Source organism: Podarcis melisellensis (genome assembly GCF_964234715.1).
Source record: "Podarcis melisellensis genome assembly, chromosome: 3".
NCBI classification, from domain to species: domain Eukaryota; kingdom Metazoa; phylum Chordata; class Lepidosauria; order Squamata; family Lacertidae; genus Podarcis; species Podarcis melisellensis.
The window spans coordinates 48775234-48801881 of record NC_138530.1 but is presented as its reverse complement, the minus strand read 5'-3'; the positions used below and the strand labels follow the sequence as shown (position 1 = coordinate 48801881).

General features: G+C 40.6%; 3 protein-coding genes across 6 annotated transcripts in view; 1 reads left to right on the top strand and 2 right to left on the bottom strand.

The window, feature by feature from the left end:
- The first annotated feature begins 888 nt into the window (after positions 1 to 888).
- On the top strand, positions 889 to 4244 carry LOC309367538 (UPF0669 protein C6orf120 homolog). Of its 3 annotated transcripts, none has more exons than XM_081906969.1 (2): positions 889 to 980; positions 2780 to 4244. In XM_081906969.1, exon 2 carries the CDS (start codon positions 2785 to 2787, stop codon positions 3343 to 3345), a length of 561 nt encoding a protein of 186 aa, XP_081763095.1. In that variant the 5' UTR covers positions 889 to 980; positions 2780 to 2784; the 3' UTR covers positions 3346 to 4244. The 3 variants fall into 3 exon arrangements, with proteins under 3 accessions (XP_081763095.1, XP_081763094.1, XP_081763093.1); XM_081906968.1 differs by lacking the exon at positions 889 to 980 and adding an exon at positions 1290 to 1479; XM_081906967.1 differs by lacking the exon at positions 889 to 980 and adding an exon at positions 1290 to 1527.
- PHF10 (PHD finger protein 10) lies at positions 4213 to 20988 on the bottom strand. 2 transcript variants are annotated; one of them, XM_081906891.1, is made up of 12 exons: positions 20829 to 20988; positions 18510 to 18616; positions 17630 to 17760; positions 16470 to 16553; positions 15776 to 15909; positions 15507 to 15656; positions 14242 to 14351; positions 12861 to 13011; positions 12295 to 12447; positions 6077 to 6185; positions 5647 to 5835; positions 4213 to 4431 (listed from the first exon to the last, which is right to left on the bottom strand). In XM_081906891.1, exons 1-12 carry the CDS (start codon positions 20895 to 20897, stop codon positions 4346 to 4348), a joined length of 1473 nt encoding a protein of 490 aa, XP_081763017.1. In that variant the 5' UTR covers positions 20898 to 20988; the 3' UTR covers positions 4213 to 4345. The 2 variants fall into 2 exon arrangements, with proteins under 2 accessions (XP_081763017.1, XP_081763018.1); XM_081906892.1 differs by having other exon boundaries at positions 16470 to 16547.
- Positions 20989 to 22577: 1589 nt separating this feature from the next.
- The window catches only part of DYNLT2 (dynein light chain Tctex-type 2), a 32356-nt gene continuing 28285 nt past the window's right edge, over positions 22578 to 26648 (bottom strand). The window contains exons 3-5 of the mRNA XM_081906981.1: positions 25595 to 25804; positions 24732 to 24890; positions 22578 to 22795 (exon numbers count right to left, since the gene is read on the bottom strand). Coding sequence (XP_081763107.1) covers positions 22685 to 22795; positions 24732 to 24890; positions 25595 to 25804 — 480 coding nt within the window. The 3' untranslated portion in view covers positions 22578 to 22684. The remainder of the gene's footprint in view (positions 22796 to 24731; positions 24891 to 25594; positions 25805 to 26648) is intronic.

Below are 26648 nucleotides of genomic sequence, written 5' to 3'. Positions count from 1 at the left end.
TACTCGCTAGAAAAAGTTATCCCTAAGTCTTGCTGGGTCTCTTGTGACTTGCAGTCATCTGCCATGGAGATGCAGTGCAAATAAAAATATACCTGACATGGGGACATACTGAATATGGGTCTCTGGGTTGTAGTTATTTTTCATATTAAGGTTTCATATTAAAGTTTTTAAATAAAGTTTTTCTGTGCAACATTGTCAGTTTGAAGTCCCACTACTGAATCATGACATCCCTTAACGTTTTTGTTACTGCTTTTGAATAACTCCCACCTTTTTTTTTTTTTTGCATTGCTGGTAGTATGTGGGAAGATTTTTGTTTTCGTCTAAAAGTTTTTTATGCTCTTGTACCTGACGTGATGTATTTCACTGGTCTTTTTCATCCTGGCCCAGGCCTGCTATTAGTTCTTGCTTTCTTTGCAACAGCAATGCGATTTCTGTGTTTGAGAAAAAATAAAGTAGCCAGCTAATGGCAGAAGCCCGTGGTGCCAAGCACATCGGAAACAAATCACATGTATCTAAACGGGTTGCATTTGTATAAGGCATTTATTATGTAGTTTTACGTATAATTGTGGTAAACAGCTCTGATTTTCATTGTTACTAACAGCAGCGTATAAATACTTTTATAAATAAATAAAACACACAGCGCACGGGCTATTCTCAAGGTTTCACATATTTTTGAAAGAATCCCGCACAGCTGAATCCACCCACGTTGCGTCCCCTCGGGACCCGGTTGCCATGGCGACAGCAAGAGGCAACGTCGCTCCCCCTCCTCTCACTTGCCCCGCCCCACTTGCCAGTCTCGGCGGAACGAAAACCAGCAAATCTAGAAATAGGCCGGGGAGTTTCCAGCCTCAAATCTCGCGGTGTTACATCGCTGCGTGCGTCTCGCGCGCGGGCAGGCGGGCGGAGCTGCGCTCGACTCTATGTCAGAGGCTCCGGCGGCCTCTTCGATGGTGGGCGGTGGGCGAGCGGAGTGAGCTGGGGTGAGCGCGGGCTCGGCGGCGGGCTCGGGTGGGGAGGACGCTTCAGCAGTCGGTGGGCTTCCCCTTCCTCAGCTTGGCACTTTTTGCAGCAACAGCGCCTGAGTGTAGGGGGCGGGGAAGCTTTTCGTTCTCTCTCCCCCCCCCCAGCCCCGCTGCTTCTGGGGCAGCTAAAGGCCGGGGAAGAAGGGGGGGCTCTTCCTCCCGACCCCCCCGAGAGATATGTGAGGGAGGCAGAATGCGAGGGAGGCGGCGGCGGGGGGGGTCAAAGTCTTCTCTTAAAAGTGAGCTCCACGTTCTCCCCGCCCCTTGAGATTCCCGCCCACAATGCCTCCCTTCTCTCTCTCTCTTTCTTGCCCCCCCCCCGACCGAATTCCTTTTCGGAATCGGAAAGTTCGGGTAGATTTGTGTACAGAGTTCCACAGGTGGGGTCGAAGCACCGCTGTCTCTGCTTCTCTTTCGAGACTGGGTGCAACTCTTTCCAGGGAAAGCGAGGCTGCTGGTGGGCGTCCCGGGGAAGATTTGCACAGGTTGTCGTGCCCACTTGAAGGTGCCAAAACATGGATGCGGTGGGGCAGAGTTGCGGAGCTGCCAGTGACAACCGGTGTTGCTGCTGCTTCTCTGGACAAGGTTGGGGGGCTGGTGACCTCGAGGGGCTCCTGTCCGGATAAGCGGCAGCAAGAATGGTGTCAGAATGACAGCTCCTACCCACTGCATGTGTTGAAAAGCCTTTTTGACTTGGGCCCCAAAGATCTGAAGGAGTGCCTGCCAGCTCCCACATCGACCTGGCCAGGTGTAGCCTCCAGGTTGTGGAATAACTTCCTCACCAAGGTGTGTCTTGTGGCATCATTATATGCTTTGGGATTTTTGGTCAAGGTGCACTTCTTTATCCAGGCCTTTTAGCCAAGTGGAGGACTTCCCACCTACTATGTTGCTGTACCTGTGCTGCCGTTTTGTTAATTGTGTTATTGGTTAGTTTTGTGGATTTATTGTATGACTTGGGGCGTTTTCATAAACTGCCTGGCTGGGACCTCATGATGAAAGGCAATTTTGTCTCTTATTGAAGCTGTTGTATACTTGTAGTATTCTGGCCTGTGTCCTTATTTCCCAATTTTTGTGCTTCTCATAACATTGGCATGTATTTTTGCTATTCAAAATTTAGTGGGTTTTAGCCTTTATGTAGGACTAGCCTAAGACACCAATGCAAAACCTGATCAATATCTTGTGTAGTATTCTCTGCACTCATGGTAGCTTCAGAGTTAATGCAGAGGCTGCAAAATAGGGCTCTGGGGCAGTGGGAGGGGGGAGATAGAAAGAGACTGAGCCAGGCTAGAATCCAATGAATTCTGAACCACACCCACTGCCATTACTTTACAGTATCAGACCTGGTTGCTATGTGTGCTTCTGGCTGGCATAGCAGAGTTTTTCCTGCTCCTCCTACTACCACCTTTCCATGAGTGGCAGGGCTTTGGATGAGGTGTTGATTGCACTGTGCTGGCTGGCTGCAGTTAAGATTGCTCACTGTGTTGTATTTAGTATATTTGCATTATGTGTGGCTTGGCTCTTTGTGCCATTTGGATTACCTTGTTAACTTTACCGACTGTCTTGCATTGGTGTACCTGTGCAAACTGTTATGTGAGAGTAGTAGTGATTGCTAAGAGAGCACAAATTATTACAGCTTACAATGTGACAGTATGTTGACTGTCTACAAATATTCATAGCTACTCTTGGAGAAATGGAATCTTATTATTTGACAGTATAATTTCAAGTGACAGAACAAGATTTTTCTATATCCAACACAGGTGTTATGGCAGTCTACTGCAAGAGGGTCCTAGTAATACTGCTTGCTTTTCAAGGACTTCTAATAGCAACTGCTTATAATGAGGAAGAAGACATACCTGAAGAATGGATTCTCCTTCATGTGGTTCAAGGTCAGATTGGTGCTGGAAACTACAGCTACTTAAGGTTAAATCACGAAGGGAAGATAGTGCTTCAGATGCAGAGTTTAAAAGGGGATGCAGACTTGTACGTATCTGATGTGACCCTTCACCCCAGTTTTGATGATTATGAATTGCAGTCAGTAACTTGTGGTCAAGATGTCGTTTATGTGCCAGCGCACTTCCGCCGTCCAGTGGGAATAGGGATTTATGGCCATCCCTCTCATCTGGAAAGTGAATTTGAAATGAAAGTGTACTATGATCAAACAGTTGTGGAATCTCCATTTGGTGGTGGCTCCTACAATCCAGAAGATACAGATTTGAACCAGAAGCAGTTTCATGCAAGAGAAGATGAGTCTCAGGATGAAGAATCAGTCTTCTGGACTATACTAATTGGAATATTAAAATTAATACTTGAAATTCTGTTTTAGATTCAGAGCTAGACAACTGGTCTTCACATGTGAACAATATAGACAATTGAATGAATGCTATTATGTGAGCATTAGTACTAACTGATACTTTCTTTGCCAGGGAGGGGGAAATAAAGCCATAACTAATTTTGTATTGTAAACTTTTCCCACAGGTACACTGCAACAGGCACAGTATTTGTATAAGTTTTCTCTTAACTGATCAGGGTCAAATATGAATATTACAGTTCACTGTGACTTTGAATAAAACTGATTTTCTATACAAATATTTTAAGAATAGTAAAAAGACTAATTTCCATACAGTATTTCAGCACATTTCAATTATAAATACTTTAACCTCTTCTGTATGAATACACTAGGAGCAAATACCATTTTAAAAATGCAAGCAGCTTTTGGAACATGAAAGCCATTTAACTAAGGCTGCTTTCATACGATATAACATCCTAAAAAATAAAATATGAATTATCCTCCTTTGGATAGGGAGAAGCATTGATTTAAGAGACATAATTTGGCATGACCAATATAAGGTCTACATGATTTTTTGCTGTAAACCTAAATTCATTCTATCATATGAGATTTGTACCACTTGGTGGATTTTTTTTTCTTGTCAGGCATTGGTACTCTGCTTAAAGGCAACTCCCATCAGAAAACAGTAATTGCCAACTAGTGATTCAGTCCTTTTCTTTGAGCTGTACAGAGAACACAATTGATTGCTATGCAATAAATAAAGTCTGTTGTGCAATGACTGCTATGCAGCAGCACTGTATCCATGAAACAATTGATAGATTTACAGAATTTCAACTGGGCACTTTCCCTTTGCATGGGATTTTCAAGCAAAGCTACTGGAATAGAATGTATCCTTCCCTGTCCTCCTAAAATTAAAAACTTTATTTGGTGAAAAACATTTTGAGTGGTATTTTTCCTTATACAGAGTGGTAGGTAAATAGCACCAAGCTTAGCACTTGTTTTGTGCAGTTATATATAAAGAGTGTAAATATTGATTTTAGCCTTCTTTGCTGTTCTTCCCTCTTCTTCCTCTGCCTCTGGGTATTGGAGGTTGTCTTTCGCAACAGTCACAAATCCAGCGACCTACAAAATTAGAATTGTCAGTTAACAGTAGAGCAAACATCTGCTACTATAAAATCATCACTCACTTCAAGTGCTTTTGGGGAGCAGAGTACGGAAGGACACAAATGTTAATAAGATTGCAATCATATGTCCACTTTCTTGGGACTGTGTCCCAATGAAACTTGCTTTTAATTTGGCTGTTATTTTTCAATTTCATGCAACTTAAATTTCAGGGACCTTGAAGATTTTTTTCCTCCTTCCCCACAGGCAGGTACACAGATGCAATGGTGGGAAGAAACTGTGCTTGCTTCTCAATTCTTTATATAATATGCTGAAAGCTATTCAGGGTTGGATATACCGGTGACACTCAAGTCATGTGAATTGTTCAAGAAGTATGTGCTGAGCCTCTTCTGTTTGTTTACTTAAATGTCAGTGCATCACTTAATATTCATGCTCCAGCACTGAGAATGATTCCCTCTGAGACTGAAACAGCACATTATTGTTCATTTCCTTAAGTAAACTTGAAAGTAGGGACAGCAGTACCCTACTTAATTATTTTCCCTAGGTAAATTTAGGTAGGTGCTATAGGAAAAGAGCAAAATGGTGAATGAGGCACAGTGGGATTGGGTTAGCTTTAATGTCCTTTGTCCAATGAAGAAAACAGTTTGTAAAGTATAATTACATGCCTGAATGGGTATAACATCTGCTGTTTGATAAAGAACCACCTACATTTTTCGCTAGCTTCAAAAACCTGTTTGATTTACGATGTGTTTCTGAAAAGCTTTCAGTGGCTTACAACACTGACCATTTCTACTTGATTAAAGTCACATAAACTTAAACTACACACTGGGTGTGGGATGGAAGAGGGGGGAAGAGAAGAGAAGGTGTCAGTTAAATGAAACAACTGCACTGCCAAACCCATTGAGAATAATTTTCATCAGATGTCAGGTTCTCTAGTTAAGTTTCTGACATCCGACTTCCCATCTCCAATCTTTTTACTTCTTTCAATGTTTATTATCATACTGTTAAATCCTAAATTGCAAACACTTTTTATGAACAAGAATTGAGAGAGTAAATGAAGTGTGTAAGAAATAGGTGCCTCCAAGATTTCACTAAAATACAAATGACATACAAAATGTTGAGATCTGAGCTTTCTGAAAGGAGTGAAGCAAGATTGTGCTTCATTAATCTTGGATCTTGATTCAATCTCTGAACAAGAGTAACTTATATAATTACCTGTTGGAATAGCACCAAGCCCCACACAAAACGTATGATAGCCACGGTCACACACATCACAGAACATCATTTCTTCCTCATGGTGAGGTTGCCCACATATAATGCATGTTTTACACTCCATACATTGCCAAGGGTAGGTCTTAATTATTGCAACAAGCTCTGCAGACATATCCAGACAGGATGGGTGGCCTAGATCAAAACCAGCATCGTTACTAGAATGGTCAAATGAAGCATCTTGAATGAGAATAATTAAAATGGTTTATTTCACAGAACATTTTGAGTTCATTTCAGCATGTCAGATATGCTAAATTAACTTTTTTTAAAAAAATTGCAAAAGCATTAGTTTGATTCTGCATTGCAGGTTGTTCTTTAAAATGGGTCATCACTTTAAATATTTAGAGATTTATTCAAAGCAGATTCTGTTACTTACCACTGTTATCACACTGGGAGCAGTGTATAAGTGCTTCAGCCTTCCCTTTCTTGTTGGACTCCTTACCCTTCAGACAAATTCCACATATAGCATTTGGAAAGGCCTTTGGCTGGAAGGGTAGAAGAGGGCTATAAATTCATTCCAGAAGAATTGAGAACAGGTTTTTGTTTTTTTTAAAAAATGTACTTATTTTAACCTTTATAAATTAATGAACCTTGTGAGTGGTGTGGATCAAAGGGAATGATTAAAAATTGGCAAGCATTGATTATACTGGATACAGAAATGAAAAAACTATTCAAAACATGTACATGTATAGTTTACAAAATGTATCCCAGCCAAAGAAAGCGTATGTAATTAAAACTCTTTCATTTAAAAATGTCAATCAAATGATCAAATTACACAATGAATATGAATTTTACAAAGAAAAATGTTGATAATTTCTAATAATATTACAGTTTGTCTATAGCCTGCACATGATGCATGAAAATCAGTAATGTGGGAAGGTCTCTTGAAATGCAATTCATATTATTTGAACTATAAATATAAAATATATATGCTAAATCATATATGATGCTTTTTGCCTTCTACAAAGAGATTTGGCAAAACATTCTGAACTGAATTAATTAGCAGTTCATAGTGTTGTGTGTTGCCTTAATGCTAAAGTCTTGCAAAGAGCCACTGGCAACAATGTTATTAAGACCAGTGAGATGATTCACTATACAGTATAGAATAATTCATAGTAGTACGTATAAAGGTGCTGTCTTAACATCAACTCAAACAAATGACCCAGCCAGCCTAGTATTTTCGCTCCTGAAAGGCAGATCTTGAATCTAGAGACTTGAACTTCAGCAAAGCCATAGGCAGAAATGTTTCCCAGCACAGCTGAGTCTTGCTGATTGAAGCCTGCTAGGTTATCTCATGTTTATCAGTTGAAGCCAATGCCGAAATGAAGCAAGCTGCAATTGGACACTTAGCTGTGGGCATGTGAAACAAGATCTGACCCCGTCGCTAGCAAATATAAGATCAGAAACAGAGAGCAGGTTTTAAATATATAGCCAACTTAGTCCCACAGACTGCAGCCAGTTTGGTTTGTCCTGACAACTGTCTGCACTTTCAATGTGCAAAACACTGTCCCCTGTTATTCTTTGTCGTTATGTGACAAAGAGATGGAACTCTAGCTCATACCACCCTTGAACAGGGTAGATACCAATTCTATCCCTTATACAATTGAGTTTGCATACAGTATTAATTGTTGTCTACATACAAGGGTAGCTTCTGCTGGCATTAAGAGATACTGTATGTATCTATACCTGAAACCTTGTCATGTTACGCTAGCAGAATGGGAACCTCCAGGTGTGAACTTGCTTATTTGGTATAACTAGAAGTTTTTGCTTTGAAGAAGAACCATATTTGCTTAGCAAAACAAGCACCAAAACATCTGAACATATCCCCAGCTTTGAAAGAGTGAGAAGTGTGAGCAGGTAGAACTTTGCAAAGCCAATAAGGAAGGGAGGAGGAGCTTTAAACAAATTAATGTGGAATGGTCTCTCATGCTAGTTTTCTAAACATTCAGACAATGAAATGTTAACAGCTACCCTTTCTAAATACACATCCCTGTCAGTATTGTTTTGGTTCTGCTGAGAGAAGCAGCATAGATTTGAGGTGTTCTGATTGCTGTTAAGTAATGAAAAGTACTGGTTTATAAAAACTTTGCTTATCAAATGCAGAAAACTACAGTGGTACCTCGGGTTACATACACTTCAGGTTACAGACTCCGCTAACCCAGAAATAGTACCTCGGGTTAAGAACTTTGCTTCAGGATGAGAACAGAAATCGTGCTCTGGCGGCGCGGCGGCAGCGGGAAGCCCCATTAGCTAAAGTGGTGCTTCAGGTTACAAACAGTTTCAGGTTAAGAACAGACCTCCGGAATGAATTAAGTACTTAACCCGAGGTACCACTGTAGGTTCTTTAGAACTTACTGTATAAGCAAAATAAAAGTGAAAAATCAAACCTTAACACTGATTTTTTTAAATTTTAACCCAGTAGTTCCTAATAATTTCTAAACCGCAGAGAAGTACATACTAATAAGCCTTAGTCTGATTTCCTAGAATATTTGAATATCTAAATTAAACTAGGGCTTCAGAGCACTTTAACTTGCCTGGCCTCCAGAGGTTTGTTTAAATACCCACAAGGCATTTATAAACAGCTTGTTTTCCAAAAGATGACAGAAGCATTCATGAATAATTTTTTGCTTATTTATTTTTTTAAAAAGCATAGTCCACCTGTTTTATACATAAATATAATTGAATGATAAAAGGAGACTAACATTCACAAATGTCTCTACAAAATAATAAATACCACGAAAGAGAAAACATACATATAAAAATTTTCTATTACCTATTCTACTCCTACTTTTATACCTTTTTATACCCTGCGCCTACCAACAAAATATTAAACCTCATTCCTGCAGTGATCTCCCTCTTGTATTGCTACATTCTATGAGTAATGTTTGTGTTTTAAGTTATATCAATATAAAACAAAACAGCAAGTGCACTTCTCTAATTCTCTTTACCGTTTGTATATTCTACTGAAGTGGTACACAGTAGCAACCTCTCTTTCAGTCACCCAAAGCAGAACAACCTTTGAGTCACTAGATCTGTGCTGTGGTATGTGCAGTTAATACTATGATACTTAAAGGCGAAAACACTGGTGAAGGTGCAGTTATTAATAACGTTTCCCCCTAGTCCTAGTTCCACAAAACTAGGAGTGAAACAGTCACAGCGTGCTAGTTAAAGACCCTCCAAAGACATTGGAGTGTTCCCCTATCAAAATGAAATAGAAGGGAAAGCCTGTTCACATTTCAAAGCAATTTTAAGTGAAAACAGAAAAATAAAAATGGCTTTGCGGGAACATTGGAAAACACTGTTTGACCTATTGTTCTCCTAATCATATTCCACTCGACAAAAGAGGTGAGGGGGAAAAAGAGTTCCTGGCTTGCTGCTCTCAAAATTGGTTTTATGACAAAGGCTGCAATCCAGACACAAGCTGATTAAATCCCATTGAAAACACTGGCCTGGTTCATATGTAGCATCCCTGGTCCAGGGTTTAATCCAACTAAATCTTACTCAGAGTAGACTCATTGAAATTAATGAACATGACAAGATTAGATCCATTAATTTCAAAAGGTTGCTCTGAGTAAAACTTAGTTGACTATCACCCATTGGGATTATACCTGACCTAGTCATACTAGGAATGGATCCACAGAAATAAATTAAGTGCATTTATTTCAATGCTTTGCAGATTCCATGAAGTTTTCCTGGTGGGATAAACTACAGTTTCCAGGTTTGGCAGATGACGGATGGGGAAGATGGAGAGCTCAAACTCTCTGCTTGCTCCCACTCCAAAACCATGGTTTCTTGGACCAGAAATGTTACACTTGAACAAGACCAATGGAATTTCAGCAGCTAAACTGTAGCTAAATCAAAAATAGTTTACAAGCACACCATATTTCCGAAAATTACTTTGCCGGAAAATAAGTTCTTCCTGTTTTCATAGCAACGGAATGTAAATTGAAAAATTCTGGGATGGGGGAAAGGGCAAGTCCGTCTCTTGCTACATGCTCAACTTAACATATGTGCAAATCTCCCTTATTCTGAGAAAAGAATACTGCATGTGCAATTATAACAGCCAGTCCTTCATCAATTGCAGTAAAAATTAATGGCTATAAAGGAATGGTATATCATGAGGAGGAAAAAAACGTTTCAATAGTTTAAAAATAGTAAAAGTTAAACAGAAGTTAAAAGGAGAAAAACTCTTAACATTTGCTTTCTGTAGCGTAACAACAGTATGCCTGGATATTGTAAATCTTCTTAAGCTTGAATTTTAGTTTTAGAGTGAATATTGTAATTTAAAGACTGGTAAAGGATGATAAATGGATAGTGCATGTTGCATAATAAAATCATTATATATTCCTGGGACATTAGTTGAAGTCCCATTTTCAGCACATAATGTATAAAAGAAATACCTGTTATAGATAGTTCTCTATCTATCTGTCATGTTTTAATAAGCTCCATAAAATCTATCATGTGTTTAAAATCATCCTGACCTTACATTCGGGGAAGTGTAAGTTATAGTGAGAATAGCCATAAATTGTGGGGGAGGGTGGGTGGGTTGTTGGCATCATTGTGTTTTCAAAGTAGTTTGTGCTGTCTTCTTGGGGCCCAATGCACCAGGAAAGACTCCAACAGCAGCACCATTGAAATGAATGGCAGCAGCGAGAGCACAATAAGCATTCACAACAGGAGATCTTGCATAGAGCTTTCCTGTGATTCATCTAGACTTACTAGAATATGCTTTTGAACCAGTGACCAGCAATCACTGGGATCCATTTTTGAATCCAAGTACTGAAAAAAGATAAGTTGTATCTTTAGCAGTCACAAGCCTCGCCAATCACTTCTTTATGCTATCCCTTCACAATGAAAGACTAGCCAAACATTTGCTGAATCTTACGGACTTTGTTCACGTAATACTTAAAAGTTCAAAAATGCTACTAAGCCTTTCAAGCTTCATCTTTGGATTTCATAAAATTACATTACTGGCATGAGTTTAAGTCTGCAATAAAGTAAACATTTTGCCATGCAAATATGTAAAAATAGACATGTTCTGCAAAAGTTTAAATCTCTTATTTGCACCATGTAAAATTATTCCTGAAATGAGATATAGATGACATATAACATTTCTGTAATATAGTCTAAAGGTATTTATCCTGTTAAAACAATATTCCTGCAAGTCTTTTCCAACAGAAGCTGCGCAATGCAAACTGGAAAGTGAACAGTTTGATTTGGGGGGGGGGGAATAAGCAATTAAAATAAATGATGCAGTTTGGTAACAGTTTGCAGAACTTTAAAATTAGGTTACTTGTGCTACACAACTTCTCAGGCTAGATATTGTTTAACAATCATGCTGGCAACTCAGAATTACCATCCTTAACTTTCTTCCTGTACCCTTTCTAATCCACATGCCTTATCTTCCAACTATAGTATAAAGCAAATATCCCCTTGGTTTCAATGGAAACCAAATAGCTTGCTTTTTATTTTCCTTAACACTAAACATGAATTTCCACTGAAATATGAAAAATACTTTTAATCCTAAACTGAAATCCATCCGTTGATAATTACAAAACTGGATGTAATCATCACTGTTCAAACATGACAAGTTTAAGATAAGGTTCTGAGATTCTGGACCTGTTCAGATGCTACCGCTTCCCCACTCACCTTTCTGTGCAATGATATCACAGGCAATCTCAGGATCGCATACTTTCTCTCTACCCCACCCCCCCATAATTGAACACACAATGTGACTGCAGCAGGAGATCCCATTTTCTAGTCCACAATCTCCCCTACCCTATGATACGGAACCATTTCCTAAATTACAGAGTTGGATATCTATATACTGGCAAGGTTAGGGAGATGCTCACATTCAAAAGTGGAGACCTTCAAGTTTAGTCATTATTCACACAATTAGGAGAAGGGGCACAGAGGAAGAATGTGAGTCCCAAGAGCAGCTCCTGACCCTCACTGCCCATAGAGGTAAGGGTGAAAACGTATTGTCTAAATGGTTTCTTACAAGGTTAACTGAATATTTCCCCCTGCAAACAACAGTGCAGTGCTGCTCAAATCAAATCTAGGTTCCCAGCATCCTACATTCTAGGGAAATGTTAAGATTACTATTACCAAATCACTTTCTAAACAATTAAAATGTTTTTGACCTGTAAAGAGTTAAGAAAATATATGTGCAAAGTTTTTGCAACATTTTTACAGTCCAGTCCACACATGAGCAAGGTATTTTAATTCAACCCCAACGGGATATTTGATATGTAACCATCTACCTTATAATGACAATAAAAGAACAGAACACCCCCCCACCCTGCAAAACGAGAGGGGGAACTTCATTTATAATGGGGTTTCATGCTGCAGTTGCTTAGGAACCAATTTAAGTATAGAAAATAGAAGCCACTCCACAGCCAGGGTAACAAACAGTAAGGCCCCAAGTAAAATAAAGCAACAGGAAGTAAAGAAGCGAACAGGAATGCATAACAGGAGAGCAGCTAGCCAAGTATAGTAAGCAGAAGTTCCATATTTTTGAAAAAACAAAGTTAAATGTTTCAGGGAGAGAGGCTGGTCAGTAAAGAAGCTGAGTCAGGGGCTTTTTTCTTCTACCTTGTACCCAGGAACTGACTTGGATACAGATCGTTTGGAACCCTCTTTTCTTGGTGTAGAGTTTTTCTCTCTTGTTTTTTGTCTTCCCTGAATAGGTTCCTCCTGGTTTTCAGGGGGGCATTCACCTTCAGACACATTGCCAGATGAGTTGTCCTGTAACAAAACCACCATCATTTTGTTGGTTTGCTTGGAGTGGACAAAGGAAAAAATGATCTCTTTCTAAACATCAAACTTCGCTTTCTTTACTCTGAAGAATAGGGCACTTATTCACCACAGAGGTACCCAATGAAATAACTAATAGCCTGGCCCTTCAATCCAGCGCTCTGTTGATGGAGTGCTAGGGATCACATTTAACAAGTCTTAAGAATGGCACAAGGTTAAATGATTAGACCTCAACCAGAAACAACAATAGGTATATAGACAAGAATACAATTCAAAAATATCTCTAGTGCTTTATTCTTACAAAACACTTGGGTATTTATCCTCTGTATTTTCTGAAGTTTCTGTTAATCTATCTAGCTATATATGAAAGCATACATACATAGGCAAACACTACTTTAGCTCACCGAATTGCCTTTGATTTTCCTCTTTTCATCACCACGCTCTTCTGCATCATCAGAATCTCCATCACTATCCAGTGCAGGCAGCTCTGGATCTAAGGGAGGCTCATAAAGAGCTGTATTGAGCGGCAAATATCGAAGCTCATCTGGAGAGTATCTGAAGTGAAAAAGTAATTATTTTCAGTACCATCTTTTGATACACTATGTATACACTGTATGGCAATAAGGGATAATACAAACAGCTTGGACTTCAAAAACTACTTTTCAGTGATTCAACTATGATGAATAAATTTGTATCTGAAAGGTAACAATAAAACAATTGTATATACAGTTCAATTTCATGCATATGCAAAATCGCCACATAGTCAAAAGCTGCTGGCTGGAAGTGGGGGAGCCCACGCATGGAGGACCTCCCTGTGTCTCCACTGCCAGAGGAAGAAGGATGTGAAATAAGTGAGGAAGCAGTGAAGGCACAAGGGGGAAGAAGAAATCTGGCTCCCTTGGAGGCAAGTTAAGCAGGAAAGCGGTAGAGGCAGAAAAAGGAAGAAGAAACCTGGTTTCCTCCACTGCAGAAGGGAGAAAAAAAGCAAACAGGGCGAGAGGCAGGCAGAAGCTGCAGCTTCATCTCAGATCCACTCCAGCATTTTTATTCTGCCTACATCTCTCTCTGTCCACCTCTGCTCCATTCCACAACCAAGGGAGCCAGGGTTTCTTCTTCCTCCATCTGCTTCCCTGTTCATCTTTCAGGTGTCTTCTGCCTCTGTCAGCCTCTCTGTCTCTTCTACCTAAGTCTCTCCCCGTCCTCCACTGCAACCATCCCCAGGATGGCCACTGCGTGTATAACAGAATTCACACAAGTAAAATGTGTGAAAGCACTGTATATAAAGGGATATGTTCTGTAGACCCTACGTACTGTACACCATTGCCATGCAATTTGGAGTGACACAGGACTGTTTTCTCATTTGTTAAAATCCTGATCCTCTGAATCCAATCTAAAGTACATGCTGAACAAGGCAATTCTTATATTTAGTTATTCTATATTTATATAGAGAGGTAACTAAGCCAGGTTTGCCAAGCTTGCCCGTTAAAAGTATGTCATTCCCTTATATATATTTGGGGGGTTTTATTTCTACAAGCTACATTTTCCTAAAGCAATAAAGAATTAGTGCTTGTTTGCTTTTCCCAACACTTACGCAAGAAACTTTCCTTTTGTGTTGTGACTTTTAGATTACAAGCCTAGAGGCAGGGACCGCTTCATTACTGATATTTGCAAGCTGCTCTGACAGCCTTTCCTCCCCATTGGCTGAACAGCACAGTAAAATGCTTTCAAGAAATAAAACAATCAGCTACAGCAGAACAAACGTTATTTCATTATTTTTACAATTACCTTTTATAGTACTCCTGAAACTGGCCTGGTATGAGAGACACTGGATAAGGACTAACCTTTGTCCTTTCTGTAGGTAAAATTTTATATTTTCCTTGAGGCACCTGGATAACCTGGATTGTTAACAGAAAAAAATAAGGAGCTCATTTCCTACAATTTAATGAAGTGGCTTGCTTTTCCAAATGATCATTTAGCTAGATTCATTGGAACTATGAAATTTCTGTTGCCAACTCGCCCTCATGCATAACGCATCATGTAACCTGAGATTCAATTCCAATAGATTGGATAAAATTACCAGATCTTCCATACCCCAAGGAGTGGATCACATCCCAAGGAGTGGATCACGCAGCTACTGATTAAAAATTCTGTACAGACGGTGAGGCATTAGTATTGCGTACACCCCCAGGTACATGTTAAATAATGTGACCTGAGCTGCATGTATGTACAGATATATTTATGTGTTTTCTGGATCACAATGGTATGGCATATGCATATTGTGTAGGAATATCTGTAGTGTGACCCTCCATTCCACATCCCAGAATTTTGCCTTGCAATTGCATCAATCAGCCTAAGAGGGGATTAGGGCAAGCAGATCCATACTCCTAATCGCTTTACACTGTGGCTGAGGGGCAGGGAGAGGGGAAAGAAAATGGTCCAAGTTCCCCACTCTGTGTACAGAATTAAGGCTCAAGAAACACACCTGAAGTGGCAGTTTTCCTATGTGCTTCCATAAAATAAAATAAAATTCCTTATCTTTTCCATCAGAACAGAATACAAAATAAAACATAAAGAATGAATATTGCTAAAATGCATTCGTGATCTGAAATGCTGATTATTCCATTTTCATATTTCTTTTTATAAACAAAAAGGGAGCAATTGTACTGGAAGTGAAGCAATATAGGGATGGCAAAACCTTGTTGTGCATCTCAAAGCATCAAGAGTAAAAGAGGGTGAGCTCACAGTGATTTCAGTCTGGAGGAATTCAAAACCCAATCAAAATAATGTTTCACTGTTGTAAACCAGTGGTGACTACCGGGCTACTCCAGAGGGCAGTGGCAAGATCTGAGAAAGGCAGTTCCCTGCTCAACCAAGAAAAAAACTGGATAAATAACTTCCAACTGTATTCTCTCTCCTGAGAAATATCTACTGAGGTTTAAATAAAATGCTATATTTTCCAACACCCTCCCCCTCCCCCAATCTGGCATCTTTACTATAGGTAACAGGAAGCTACCTATAGTCATTTGAGCAAAAAAGTTAAGCCATCCTACATGTGTCTGTAAATCAAAATAGGCCCTTCTTTCTTCCATTCGTTCCCGGTTTAAGTTGCTGTTGAACTCGGCGGCTTTCTTGGCAGCTTTCTTAATGTATTCTGGAACTTTACTTGCTTCAACTTTCTGTGTGTTCTGCTGTTGCATTTGCTGAAACAGATTTTTTTTCCATTAGTTCACAAGCTGCAGAAGCTATCTATCCCAAAAGACATTTAATACGTTCCAAGATTGTAAACATCTTCACAAATAAATTTGGAGGCAGAACTTACAGAATACTCTTTATAGTGATCGGTTATTCGCTGGCGTTCTTTTTCTTGAAGTATGACAGAGTACTCAGCATGTTTCGCCGGGTATTCTTTAATCATCAGATCAATTACTTCATCACTGCGTAGGGCTGTGAGACCTAGGTTATATCAAAAAGTCACTTGTGCAATTTCATTACAAAATAAGAGACAAAATTAAGGGCTTTGGGGGTTTTAGTTCTTTTTAAAGATTTGTAGCCATCCTAACTTAGAGCATCAGTGCAGTGCAAAGTGTGTGTGACAATTGCACAATGATTCACCCCACAGAACTTCAGAATCAAGTTCTGACATCTCCTGCTCCAACTGTTGTATTGTTTTATTGTCTATTTTAATTATGGATTTTTACATTTTATAGTAGCATAACTGATTTTTATATTTTGTAAACTGCTTTGTAAACTACTGGTCTTAAACAGTTATATAAATTAATGAATAAACATAATCATAAGGCTGAACATATTACATATTTTCACAGTTTATTCCCAATCCACTTTAAGGAGCAATGAAGTAATAATCTTTTGAATAACAGTTTCCACATCTTCACAAGTTTATTGCTAAAAAAAGTAAAAAAAAAATATGAATAATCTCTCCTACATTTTACTCTCTTGGAAATGTTTACATACTTCATTTTTTTTAAAGGAAAAAATGCCCTTTTTGTCCTTACCTAAGGTACACTGTGTTTCTGTAATGACGTTTAACTCTCTGAGGTAGAGTTTCTCTTTGTGAGATAGATCTCGTCTTTCTAAATCTCCAGGAAAAGGGAGGAAAAGTAGTAAAAAAAAAAAGTGTAAAGGATTTTTGCAACCTCTCCAAAAGTACAAAATAAATATAGCTGTGTTACAGTTAAATTTCATTCAAGTACTTATAATAGAAAGTTACTGCTTCTGTCACAGGAAACAATAATAAGATAACCCACGCAGGGAATATTATGCTTTTTGCCTCTACCAAACCTGAGAAGCATGTTGGGCCAGGGGGAGGGAAGTCACTACGGCTTTCCCTAGCCCACCTTTTCACTAAGTCAAGAACAGGGGCAAGTCTACTTATACACAAAAAATGAGAATGCGCTGCAAAAAGCCCCACTGCTCAAATTAAAAGTAGCTACAGGCATTCAAACAAGTTGCAACAGAAGAGTGACTTGCCCATTTATTTGTTGTGCTTTTTCTAAAAAGTATGAAGCATGGACTCATCCATCATCTATGCAGCAGAATGCACAAGTTCCAAGAATACGTGGTACTCCCACATCTGATCATAAAGTAGATGTGTGATTCCACAATTGCACAGGAATTACAATCACTTTTGCTTCCTTTGTTGCTGTTTATCCTTCATGCTCACAGTCATGTTGAGAGGAATGTCCTCATTGTTCCCTTATTGACACAGAGGGAACCTGAGGTTGAATGACAGTAACTGGCTCAAGACTACCAGCAACAATCTGCGGAAACCAAACAACTGAAATGTTCATTACTGTGAATAACAAAGAAAATATTATCTCAATTCTTTTTATTAAAGGGTTTAAAAAATGAACAGAATTGCTTAAAAGCCTCATCTTTTCAAAGTATCCCAAGTCAGGCACTCAAGACAACAGACAAACATCACAAAAATAACATTTAAAAATGTAAAACGTTTTCATAGATATCAATGAAAAAAGAGACAAAAACCAAATGTGCCATTCTCGTATAATACATTCCCAAAGGAAGCTGAGGAATTCTGTAGTCAAGAGCAAAACAACAGGAGCCTCAATAGTCCTAGATGAAAACACATTCATACATCCTCATGGATACACATTTGATTTGTAACACTTCACATAAGGATTTCTAACATTAATACCTGGATATTTTCGCTTAAAGGAGGTCACGCCTAAGTATTCACTGACTTGCTCTTGAAGCATATAGTATTCTCCAGTTTCATCAGGTGGCCATTTGTACTCTATCAGGTTTTCAGCTGGAAAGTAGCTAAAGCTAAACACATAAAGATCAAGCTTGAAACAATCAGTGTTTAATTAATTAATTCTTAAATTTATAATAATTACACGTCCTTCACCTGTAGATCTCAGAGCAGTTCAAAACATAAAACTACAAGATAAAAATGAAATACATAATAAAAACAAGAACAAAAAAAACCCAAGCAAACCAATAACCCTCCAGTCCACAGTCCATCATTGTATCCCACATGCCATTTCACTTGCTCCATAGAAGGATTATTTGTTTGTTTATTTATTTATTTAAATTGTTAACCACCTGGACACGCTTCAGGTGGAATTTTTATTTTTAGAATATACATTTTAAAAACTGCCCTTTATTTCATGGACTATGTTCCAACTGTTAGATGTTAAAATGCCCCGTTTGCAGGTTAGTAATGGTGTCCTATAATATGCTGCTTCTTTTTATAAAAAAAGAAAACCCCAAATTTCGACTTTCTAGGTAGAGTGAGGCAACTAAATAATAAGAGGCACAGTTCCAGTGTACCTTTTTGAGAAAGAAAAGTACTTACAATCTATTTTCAAATTCCTATCGTGACCATCTCTGACTCCACGAGTACAAAATTTCAGAGCTGTAGTTCATGTGGAGTTACCCTAACTAGCTTGAGGGTAAGCAAGTGAGGGTCAGACATATATTTCCTATCTCTATTTAAACAATCTGGAACATATTGGGAAAAGTTAGATACCATATGCATCTAGAGAAGAAAAAAACATAATGCATGATAATACCTAAGGTCCTGACTTGAAGTTTCACAACTTCGGGAGCTGTCCCCTGAGCCCATGCGTCGTCTTTTTGATGGTTGGCTGCCATCGTTTGAATTCTCTTCTGTATCATCCTACATAAAGAGCAATGTGACAAATGTTGAAAAGCAGAGCTCCCAGGACTTACAACACATACTCATTAGAGACCTAGAATATAATTATTCTGGATTTTAAGACCCTAAATCAAGACTGAGGACCTGCCCATGGAATACATCCCCATCCAGTCTGCATCCTCTCCACAGCCTCAAGCCCTTCTCCTTGGCCCACAATCAGTGGGTGTCTCTTGACGCTTCCTCTCCCTTTTTCTGACAGAAATGTTCAGGAAGCAAGCTCATCTGAGAACTGCCACTTCATGGCCCTGAGCAATTTGAAGTAGCAGTTCCTGAAGCTGGGATGGTGGAGAGAGGCAGGGTGGCCCTAACCACCACCAGAAAGTGGTTTCCAGCAGATTACCACCACTACCACCACCCCACCCTTGAAACGAAGCCCTTGGCAAAAAGAGAAAAAAGTTTCCTGGCTTCTGCTTTAAATAGTTTAGGATCTGACTATTTGTTTTATTTATTTACTGCGTTTGTAAAGCCATAACAGACGCTCTCTAGCTAGCTCACAAAGACGAAACCAAATATTAAAGTGCAGTACAAAACTATTAAAATAGTAATAAATTAAACAACTGAAACACAATTTTAAAAGTTCAGAATTCAGTTTTGAAATGCTCTCCAACTCCAACAATTTATATGTTATTTGTATTACAATTTGTATTCTATGGAATTACAATCACTGCAAGAAACAGAAAAATCATTATGTGGTCTGCCAAGCCCACCAGCAATTTTCAAGTAGGGAAAGAAGTTTGGAAACCACTGTTCAAGAATCTGTGATAATATAACAAGGGATGCTGGGGTAAGAGGGACTTCTTGGATTAAATGCATTTTATGGGATCAGACTACAGCATATATCACTGACAGTGTGAGATATAATTATTTGCAGAAGCTGAAAATATGCTGAAAGTATCAGGCTGCCTCCAAAGGGAATGCTATATGATGTTTCAGTAAGACTAAAATCCTAAATATACAAGCTGGAAAAGAATCCCATTAGTGGGACTTACTTCCAGTAAACAGGCTTGCAGAGGTAGATAACCATATGGGAAAGACAGCAACAAGAGAATCTACTCTATATATATGAAAGTGAATTACCAACACTAGAGAGACCAAGAAACAAAACTCAGGATAGGGCTATGCAGATGAACAGGCAGGTTGGGTGCTTAAAGTGGGGAGGAGGGGTTACCACCAGAAGCAAATTTATCTGCCACCCCATGGTGTCCCCCAAAGACCCTTTACTTTCTCCTAAGTGAACACGGCCATTCACTCCTGTAGGGGAAAATAAAGCACTGGATTTACTGTTGACGGCAAAACCTATTTTGACACTGCCGCCAGGGAATCCTAACAGGAATCCCACAGAAGGATCCTATGGTGGAGGGTGCGCTCTATGCCACTGCCGTAGATCCTTTGCAATATATGTCCACTTTCTCTCTCTCTCTCTCTCTCTCTCTCACACACACACACACACACACACACACACACACTTCTTCCATGGGAACATCTTGCGAGCGAAATGTAAATGTCACGGAGGGGTTGTAATGCGGATAGACCAAGGGTGGGCAGGGAACCTGTGGCCCTCCAGGTGTTGTTGGGACTCCGGCTTCCATTAGCCCCAGCCAGCTTGGCCAATGGTCAGGAATGATGGGAGCCCAACGCCATTCGGAGGATCGAAGGTTCCCCATCCCTAGTGATGTAGTCATATGCGCAGCATCAACTTTTAGTCCCAGCAGCAGTACGGCCTAAAGGCTCACGAAAAGGATGATGAAGGAACCGAGCAGCTTCAGATCCAATGGGATCCTGGATACAAGAACCACTGGATTCCCCTCCGCGGGGGCGAAATAAACACAAAGCGAAGGAGACAGCGAAGCGGCAACTTCAAGGAAAGCGCTCCTGCCCATCAGCCTTGGAGGGGGAGGCGGGGGGCGCGGAGGCTTTTGGGAGACTCGTCTCCAAGGCAACGGCAGGGGCGGAGGCTCCTTTCGTTTCCTCAGGGATGAGCCCGGGGGCGGGGAGGCGGCCGAGGCAACAGGGCCGCTCGATCGGTCCCTGCCGAGAGTCCTTCACAACCTGCCGTTTCTCGCCGGAGGTCGCCCGTTATTTATTTGTTTATTCTCCCGCCCCGGCAGGCCGAGTCGCCTGAGAGAGGACTGCCGCCTCCTCCTCCTGCTGCTGCTATTGCTGCCCCGCTCACCTTGAGAGACTGGGCTCCAGGCGTGGCCGGGTCGCTGTCACACACCCGCGGGGACAGGACGGCCGCCATCACCACCAACACCGCCGCCGCCGCCGGCCACGGACGGACTAGCGCGGCTAGAGAGGCTCTTTGTCCCCGCCCCCCCCTCCGGTTTTTTTCCTGGAGTCCTGCCGCTCCGAAGGACAGCGCCACCTGCCCGCCTGGAGGTGGTAGCGCAGCCGCCGTCGTGACATCAGCCTCACCCCCGTTCTCTTGGCTCTTGGGGGCGGAGCCTGTGAAGCAGATGCGCACCGTTCGCCGCCTGTCTTTGGTTATTGGACCAGGGTCCAGAGTTGAATCTTAGAATCGCAGAATGGTAGAGTTGGAAGGGACCGAGAGGGTCATCTAGTCCAACCCCATAGTTAGGATCTCCCTCTCCCAATGTTTGCATTGATTTTTATTTCATTGCTTCATTAGCACTTACAACCCTTTTCTCCAAACTGTTGTTGATGTTGTTAGCTTGGATCCAGAAATACATGTGTACAAGCCTGGCTTGCTATGGCCCAATTCTGGCGTAGGAGTTCCCTCCTTCCCTTTCTCACACCTCCCACCCAGCCACGACCCCCACCATCTGGAAGGGGCCCCCAACTTTTGAGGGAGCTTTTTCTGGAGGACTGGCCAGGGGAGAGAAGGCGGTGCAGGAAATTCTATTTTGACAGCCCCTCATTTCTCAGGAACCTACTTATTTTATGTTGTTATATGGACAGGTGGCAAAAATTGGCCCTTATATCCCAGCTCAATGAAAGAGATTTGCAGGAGGTATGCTGTTTATTGTCACCAGAGTGGATGAGGCACTCATGGTATCGACTGGAAATCAAGCATTTAGTGCGGCCGGTCCTACAACATGGAATGCCCTCCCCATGGAAAATCTTGTGTCCATATTTCTAGAGACCATTTCTAGGGTCGCCAGGTATTTTGATGTGGTTGGCCAGGTCCTTATGATTTTATATTTGCTGTATAGTTTCTATCCAAGTTAGTTGTATATAAACATTTGTATACATTTTTAAAATGACATATTCCTGTGCATAACTCTTGACACACTTTCATGTTACTTTGTTGCAGCAAAAGCAACAAAAAGTATTTTGGCACCTTAAAAAACTATGAAATGTTTTCTAGCATAAGCCTAGAAAGCAATATTAGTTAAATATGTGACTAATTTGGCACCAGTTCAGACTCCTTGTCTACTATAGTGGTTTGCACCGTAAAGGTGCATGGGATAGTTACAGTCATTTCTCACGACAAATTGCACAATAAAGCAAATGAAGAACATAAATAGGTTTTTTTTAAAATCGAAAAATGTATATAAACCATGCAAGAGGGAGACAGCATAAAAAGTGCACAACAGTAACCAGGGCAGTTGTTTGTGAGCTGAGAGCTAGGAGCAGGCAGAAGACAGAGAGACACAACCATGCTTGATTTCTGCTGGAAGCCCAGGCTGTGACTGGGAGAAGCAAGACCTTTTGGGGTGTGAGTGCTGTGAGCCCCTCCATCTTAGGCTCAGGTTGTATAGATGTGTAAATAAACTATATATCATAAAGACACCACAGTGCATGCTGTCTCTCATGCCAAAGAAATCAAACCCTGGGTAAGTGCCTGGAACCCCTGGAATCCTGTACCACTCAAGAGATTGGGGTGACATGCAACAATACTATTAGTATCCAGGTTGTTATAACACCCTCCTGTGAATTAAAGTCACTCAAACAGCATGTCTGGAGGGTGGGGAATAACCAATATGACGTTTATTTGAGCAAAATATAGCATATGATTGTATAGAGCCACAGGAGTGTTCTCTTATTACAGTGGTTGTTTGCGAGGGGTCACTCATAATAGCAAGCAACGATCAGAGCTATTATAACAAAATCCTCAGTTTCATGTTGAGCTTGAACCCAGGTGTCCCTTCCAACATCCCAGACCCATCTGCTGGCAATCTAGAGTGGGGGAAAGAGAAAATAATGGACCAATTAGCTCAACAAAAATTTGAAAACAAATACCTTTCTTGCAGCAGGAGATCTTGCACAAAGGATCAACTCCTTTACGGACATTTTTTTTTTTTTACAAAATTATGAAGCACCAGCGTTTCAGAAGGGATCCTGAATAATTTCACTTGCAGATGGGCATTAATATGCATTTCCAAAATCAAGCTAAAGTAGTTTTAATAGCCCAAACAATCTTAAATTCTGATCCCAGATTCATGGAATTATTTTGCAACATGCACTCAAAATACATGAATGTCTTGGTTTCCATATACAATCATTTGCCCTAATGGGCCTTACATTAACTGGAAGAATTGATCCAATGTGCACCTCTGGCTCATAGCTTCTGCTGTAACAAATTAGATAAAGGAAAGGGCACATATCACACAGTTACTTTAGGGTAATTTAGAAAAACGCAGGGGAAAGACACATTGATAGACGTTTATGGAAAGAGTAACAGTACAGAGAGTGGATGTGGGTCCCAGCCACACCATGCATTTAGATCACATCGCTTCCCCCAAAGAATCCTGGGAACAGTGTCCCCCAACCTTGGGCCTCCAGCTGTTTTTGGACTACAATTCCCATCATCCTTGACCACTGGTCTTGCTAGTGAGGGATGATGGGAGTTGTAGTCCAAAAACAGCTGGAGGCCCAAGGTTGGGGAACACAGCCTGGGAACACTGGTTTATCTCTGCAGGAAACCATGTGTATGGTACGGATGTGACCATGGAGATGTTTTCCTCCTGTAATGTGGAAGTATTTTTCCATATAGCATGTAATGAATGGAATTTATTTCTAGAATCGCTGCAAGATGTGGGGATGGCTTTAAAATATATACAATGCAAATTCCTGGGGGCTACTAATGAGCAAGCAGCAGAGACTGGCCACCATCTGAATACAAACTCCCAGATACATCTAGCTAGCTCCTATTGGAAACGAAATGTTGCACTAGATGGGCTTTACTAATCGAGTAAAGTAACTTAATATTTCTATATAACTAGAGCATATCAACAGGTGATCTGTTTTAAATGTTTTAGGTGGTTTTTGGTGTGTGTACTGTATGTGATGTAAACCACTTTGATTCTTTTGGTGAAATGGTGGCAATTTTATAAAAAAAACACTTATTTTATGTTTATTGTTTATTTCTTTACAAACCACACATTCATATAGAATATTACAAGGCGGTATGCAAACCAAAAACCACAGTATTTCAATATAAATGCCAAGCACATCAGTAAGAGCTGCTTGGCAATGAGCCTTGGGTTTGAAAGGCCTGTCTGAATTATACAATTTTTAGAAGACATCTACAAGCAAGCAAAAATGACTCCTGCTGAACCTCTATTGCCAAGAGCCCCACAAGGCAGAGCCTGCTGCACGAAAGGCTCAGTACCTGGTAAAAGCCATCGGGGCATGGGGGGGGGGGAGGAACACCAAAGGTGATCAGAATAGTAAAGGTAAAGGGACCCCTGACCATTAGTTCCAGTCGTGCCCGACTCTGGGGTTGTGGCGCTCATCTCGCTTTATTGGCCAAGGGAGCCGGTGTACAGCTTCCGGGTCATCTGGCCAGCATGACTAAGCCGCTTCTGGCAAACCAGAGCAGCGCATGGAAACCCTGTCACGGGGATTCGAACCGCCAACCTTCTGATCAGCAAGTCCTAGGCTCTGTGGTTTAACCCACAGCGCCACCCGCATCCATGGGGGGGGGGAGAGGAACACCAAAGGTGATCAGAATACCTGAGCAATTAAGTGGGGAGCATAAGGAGACAGGTGGTCCTGATGAGCTCTCGTCTGAGATGCACTATTCGACACAGCTACGGTGCAGAGGAATGAAGGATTTCTTAAGCAGTTAGGTTTTGGGAGGGGGTTGTAAGAAGTGTATTTCTTTACTCACATTTATTGACTGACCAGTCTTTTCCACAAGAAATACTTGGACCACATACTTGTAACGGTCATAGTTCAAATCCTTGACAGCTGCTAATAAATCTTCTGTCAGGCTTATACATATCAGGGAGCCATTCTGACCACCATATTTAAAATCTTGAAGTTTGCTCTATTGAGAATTAAACACAGAGTTGCCGGTATTCATATAAAAAACACCTCTGTGGAAATTTTACACTCACTTTAACAAATATACCGTATATAACAATAGTTCTCCTGCTAATGAATTTTACAAATTCCTTTTTGTAATATTCATAAGTGAACACTCACACCCTAAATCTTGTACATTTTTGCAAACACAGTATTCAAATATTTTGTTTAGCTCAGTCAGTGAAACTACCTTAAGCAAAGTGTTCTTCCTAGAAGGTGTACTTCAGATTTTTATGCACAAAGACATTTATTTTAAATGGAAAAGCCCACTACCACCTCCTGCACCCTTTCAGGTATTAAGATCAGCAGAGGGAACTCTCTTGGTAGTTCCACAGCCCTCAAAAGTTCTGGTGGTGGTGGCCCAGAAGAGGGCATTTTGTAACCTGCCCTGGTTTTCAAATTCACGTAAATATTCTCTTTGAGTACAAAGGTTGTACATAAACCAAGACCATTTGAATTGTTCCTTAAAATCAAAATGCATCATATTAACATATAATAAAAAAACTGAGACTGATACCTTTACTATAGTAAACAATAGTCTATTATACACCAGTTTGCATGGTCAAATAAATTTTGAGGCATTGAGCAACTGCTAGTAGTGAGTTTGTATACTGTGTATAAAGTTTAGAAGCAGAACTAGTGCGTCATAACAAATCTTAACTCTACCTTTAAGATCTCTTCAGCTTTCTTCCGTATTACATGAGCCTCACATTTTCTATAGGGTTCCATTCTGTATGTGTTTGCATATTTTGGTCTTGCAAAACTAGCCTTGAACGCCAAGAGCTCATTTCTTGTTATATCTGTAATAGACTCATCATCTGGGTCAAAACCTGGAATCTCATGGCTCGAAGCTCTGTGTCTCCCAATCTGTGAAGGCTGGAATGCCCCGTAATTAATTTAGGAATCACGTTATCACACTTTTAGGCTTCAAAATAATAATAATAAAGTTATAAGCATTTTCAAATAATAAGGCAAGGTAACAAAATTGTCCAGTTGGCATTCACTGTCAACTCTTAACTTCTTAGCGAAAGTTTATCTTCATATTTATCCACAGTTTTCAACACTGAAATCAATGGGGAGTTTTGTAGCAGGCAGAGGTAGACTCAGGCTGCATACATACCTAGACCCTCCAAGTGTCCCTAATCTGCCAGGGACAATCGTGTATTTACAGAAGCTATTTCAGTTTCTGATTTGATCCCGGAATGACCTGCTTTTCCTTGTTGTTGTTTAGTCATTTAGTCGTGTCTGACTCTTCGTGACCCCATGGACCAGAGCACGCCAGCCACTCCTGTCTTCCACTGCCTCCCGCAGTTTGGTCAAACTCATCAGAGAAATGTTGGAGGGTATGGAGTTATCCAACCCCCGAGCCATCTAAAGGCAGCAGTGTATAGGGAAGCTGCACGTTGCATGAAAGACAGAACCTGTGGCGTCTCATACTGCTAGCTAGCATCTCACTGACTCCACAATAAACACGTGTTAGCGTGTGGGTCGATCAGGACTCAAATCACCACTTAGCCATGATGCTCACTGGGTGATCTCGGGGCTTAGAGGAGAACTATGTACGAAAAGTGAGATCAATCGATCAATCAATGCAATCAATAAATATCGCAGCAGGGAAAGTGCAAGGAAAGCTCATTGTGCGGAGCAGGGGAGAACGTTCTGCCCGGGAAGGCTCAACCAATCAAGGCGCATGCGCACTTTGGACAGCCGCGCTCCCCGC

Coding starts and splice junctions, on each gene's coding strand:
- LOC309367538 (XM_081906967.1), top strand. CDS start 1,305: ATGCCTCCCTTCTCTCTCTCTCTTTCTTGCCCCCCCCCCGACCGAATT. Junction 1,528..2,779: donor GTTGTCGTGCCCACTTGAAG/GTGCCAAAACAT, acceptor TATCCAACACAG/GTGTTATGGCAGTCTACTGC.
- PHF10 (XM_081906891.1), bottom strand. CDS start 20,897: ATGGCGGCCGTCCTGTCCCCGCGGGTGTGTGACAGCGACCCGGCCACG. Junction 17,761..18,509: donor ACTTCAAGTCAGGACCTTAG/GTATTATCATGC, acceptor TTATGTGTTTAG/CTTTAGCTACTTTCCAGCTG. Junction 6,186..12,294: donor AGTCAGTTCCTGGGTACAAG/GTAGAAGAAAAA, acceptor CTACCCTTCCAG/CCAAAGGCCTTTCCAAATGC.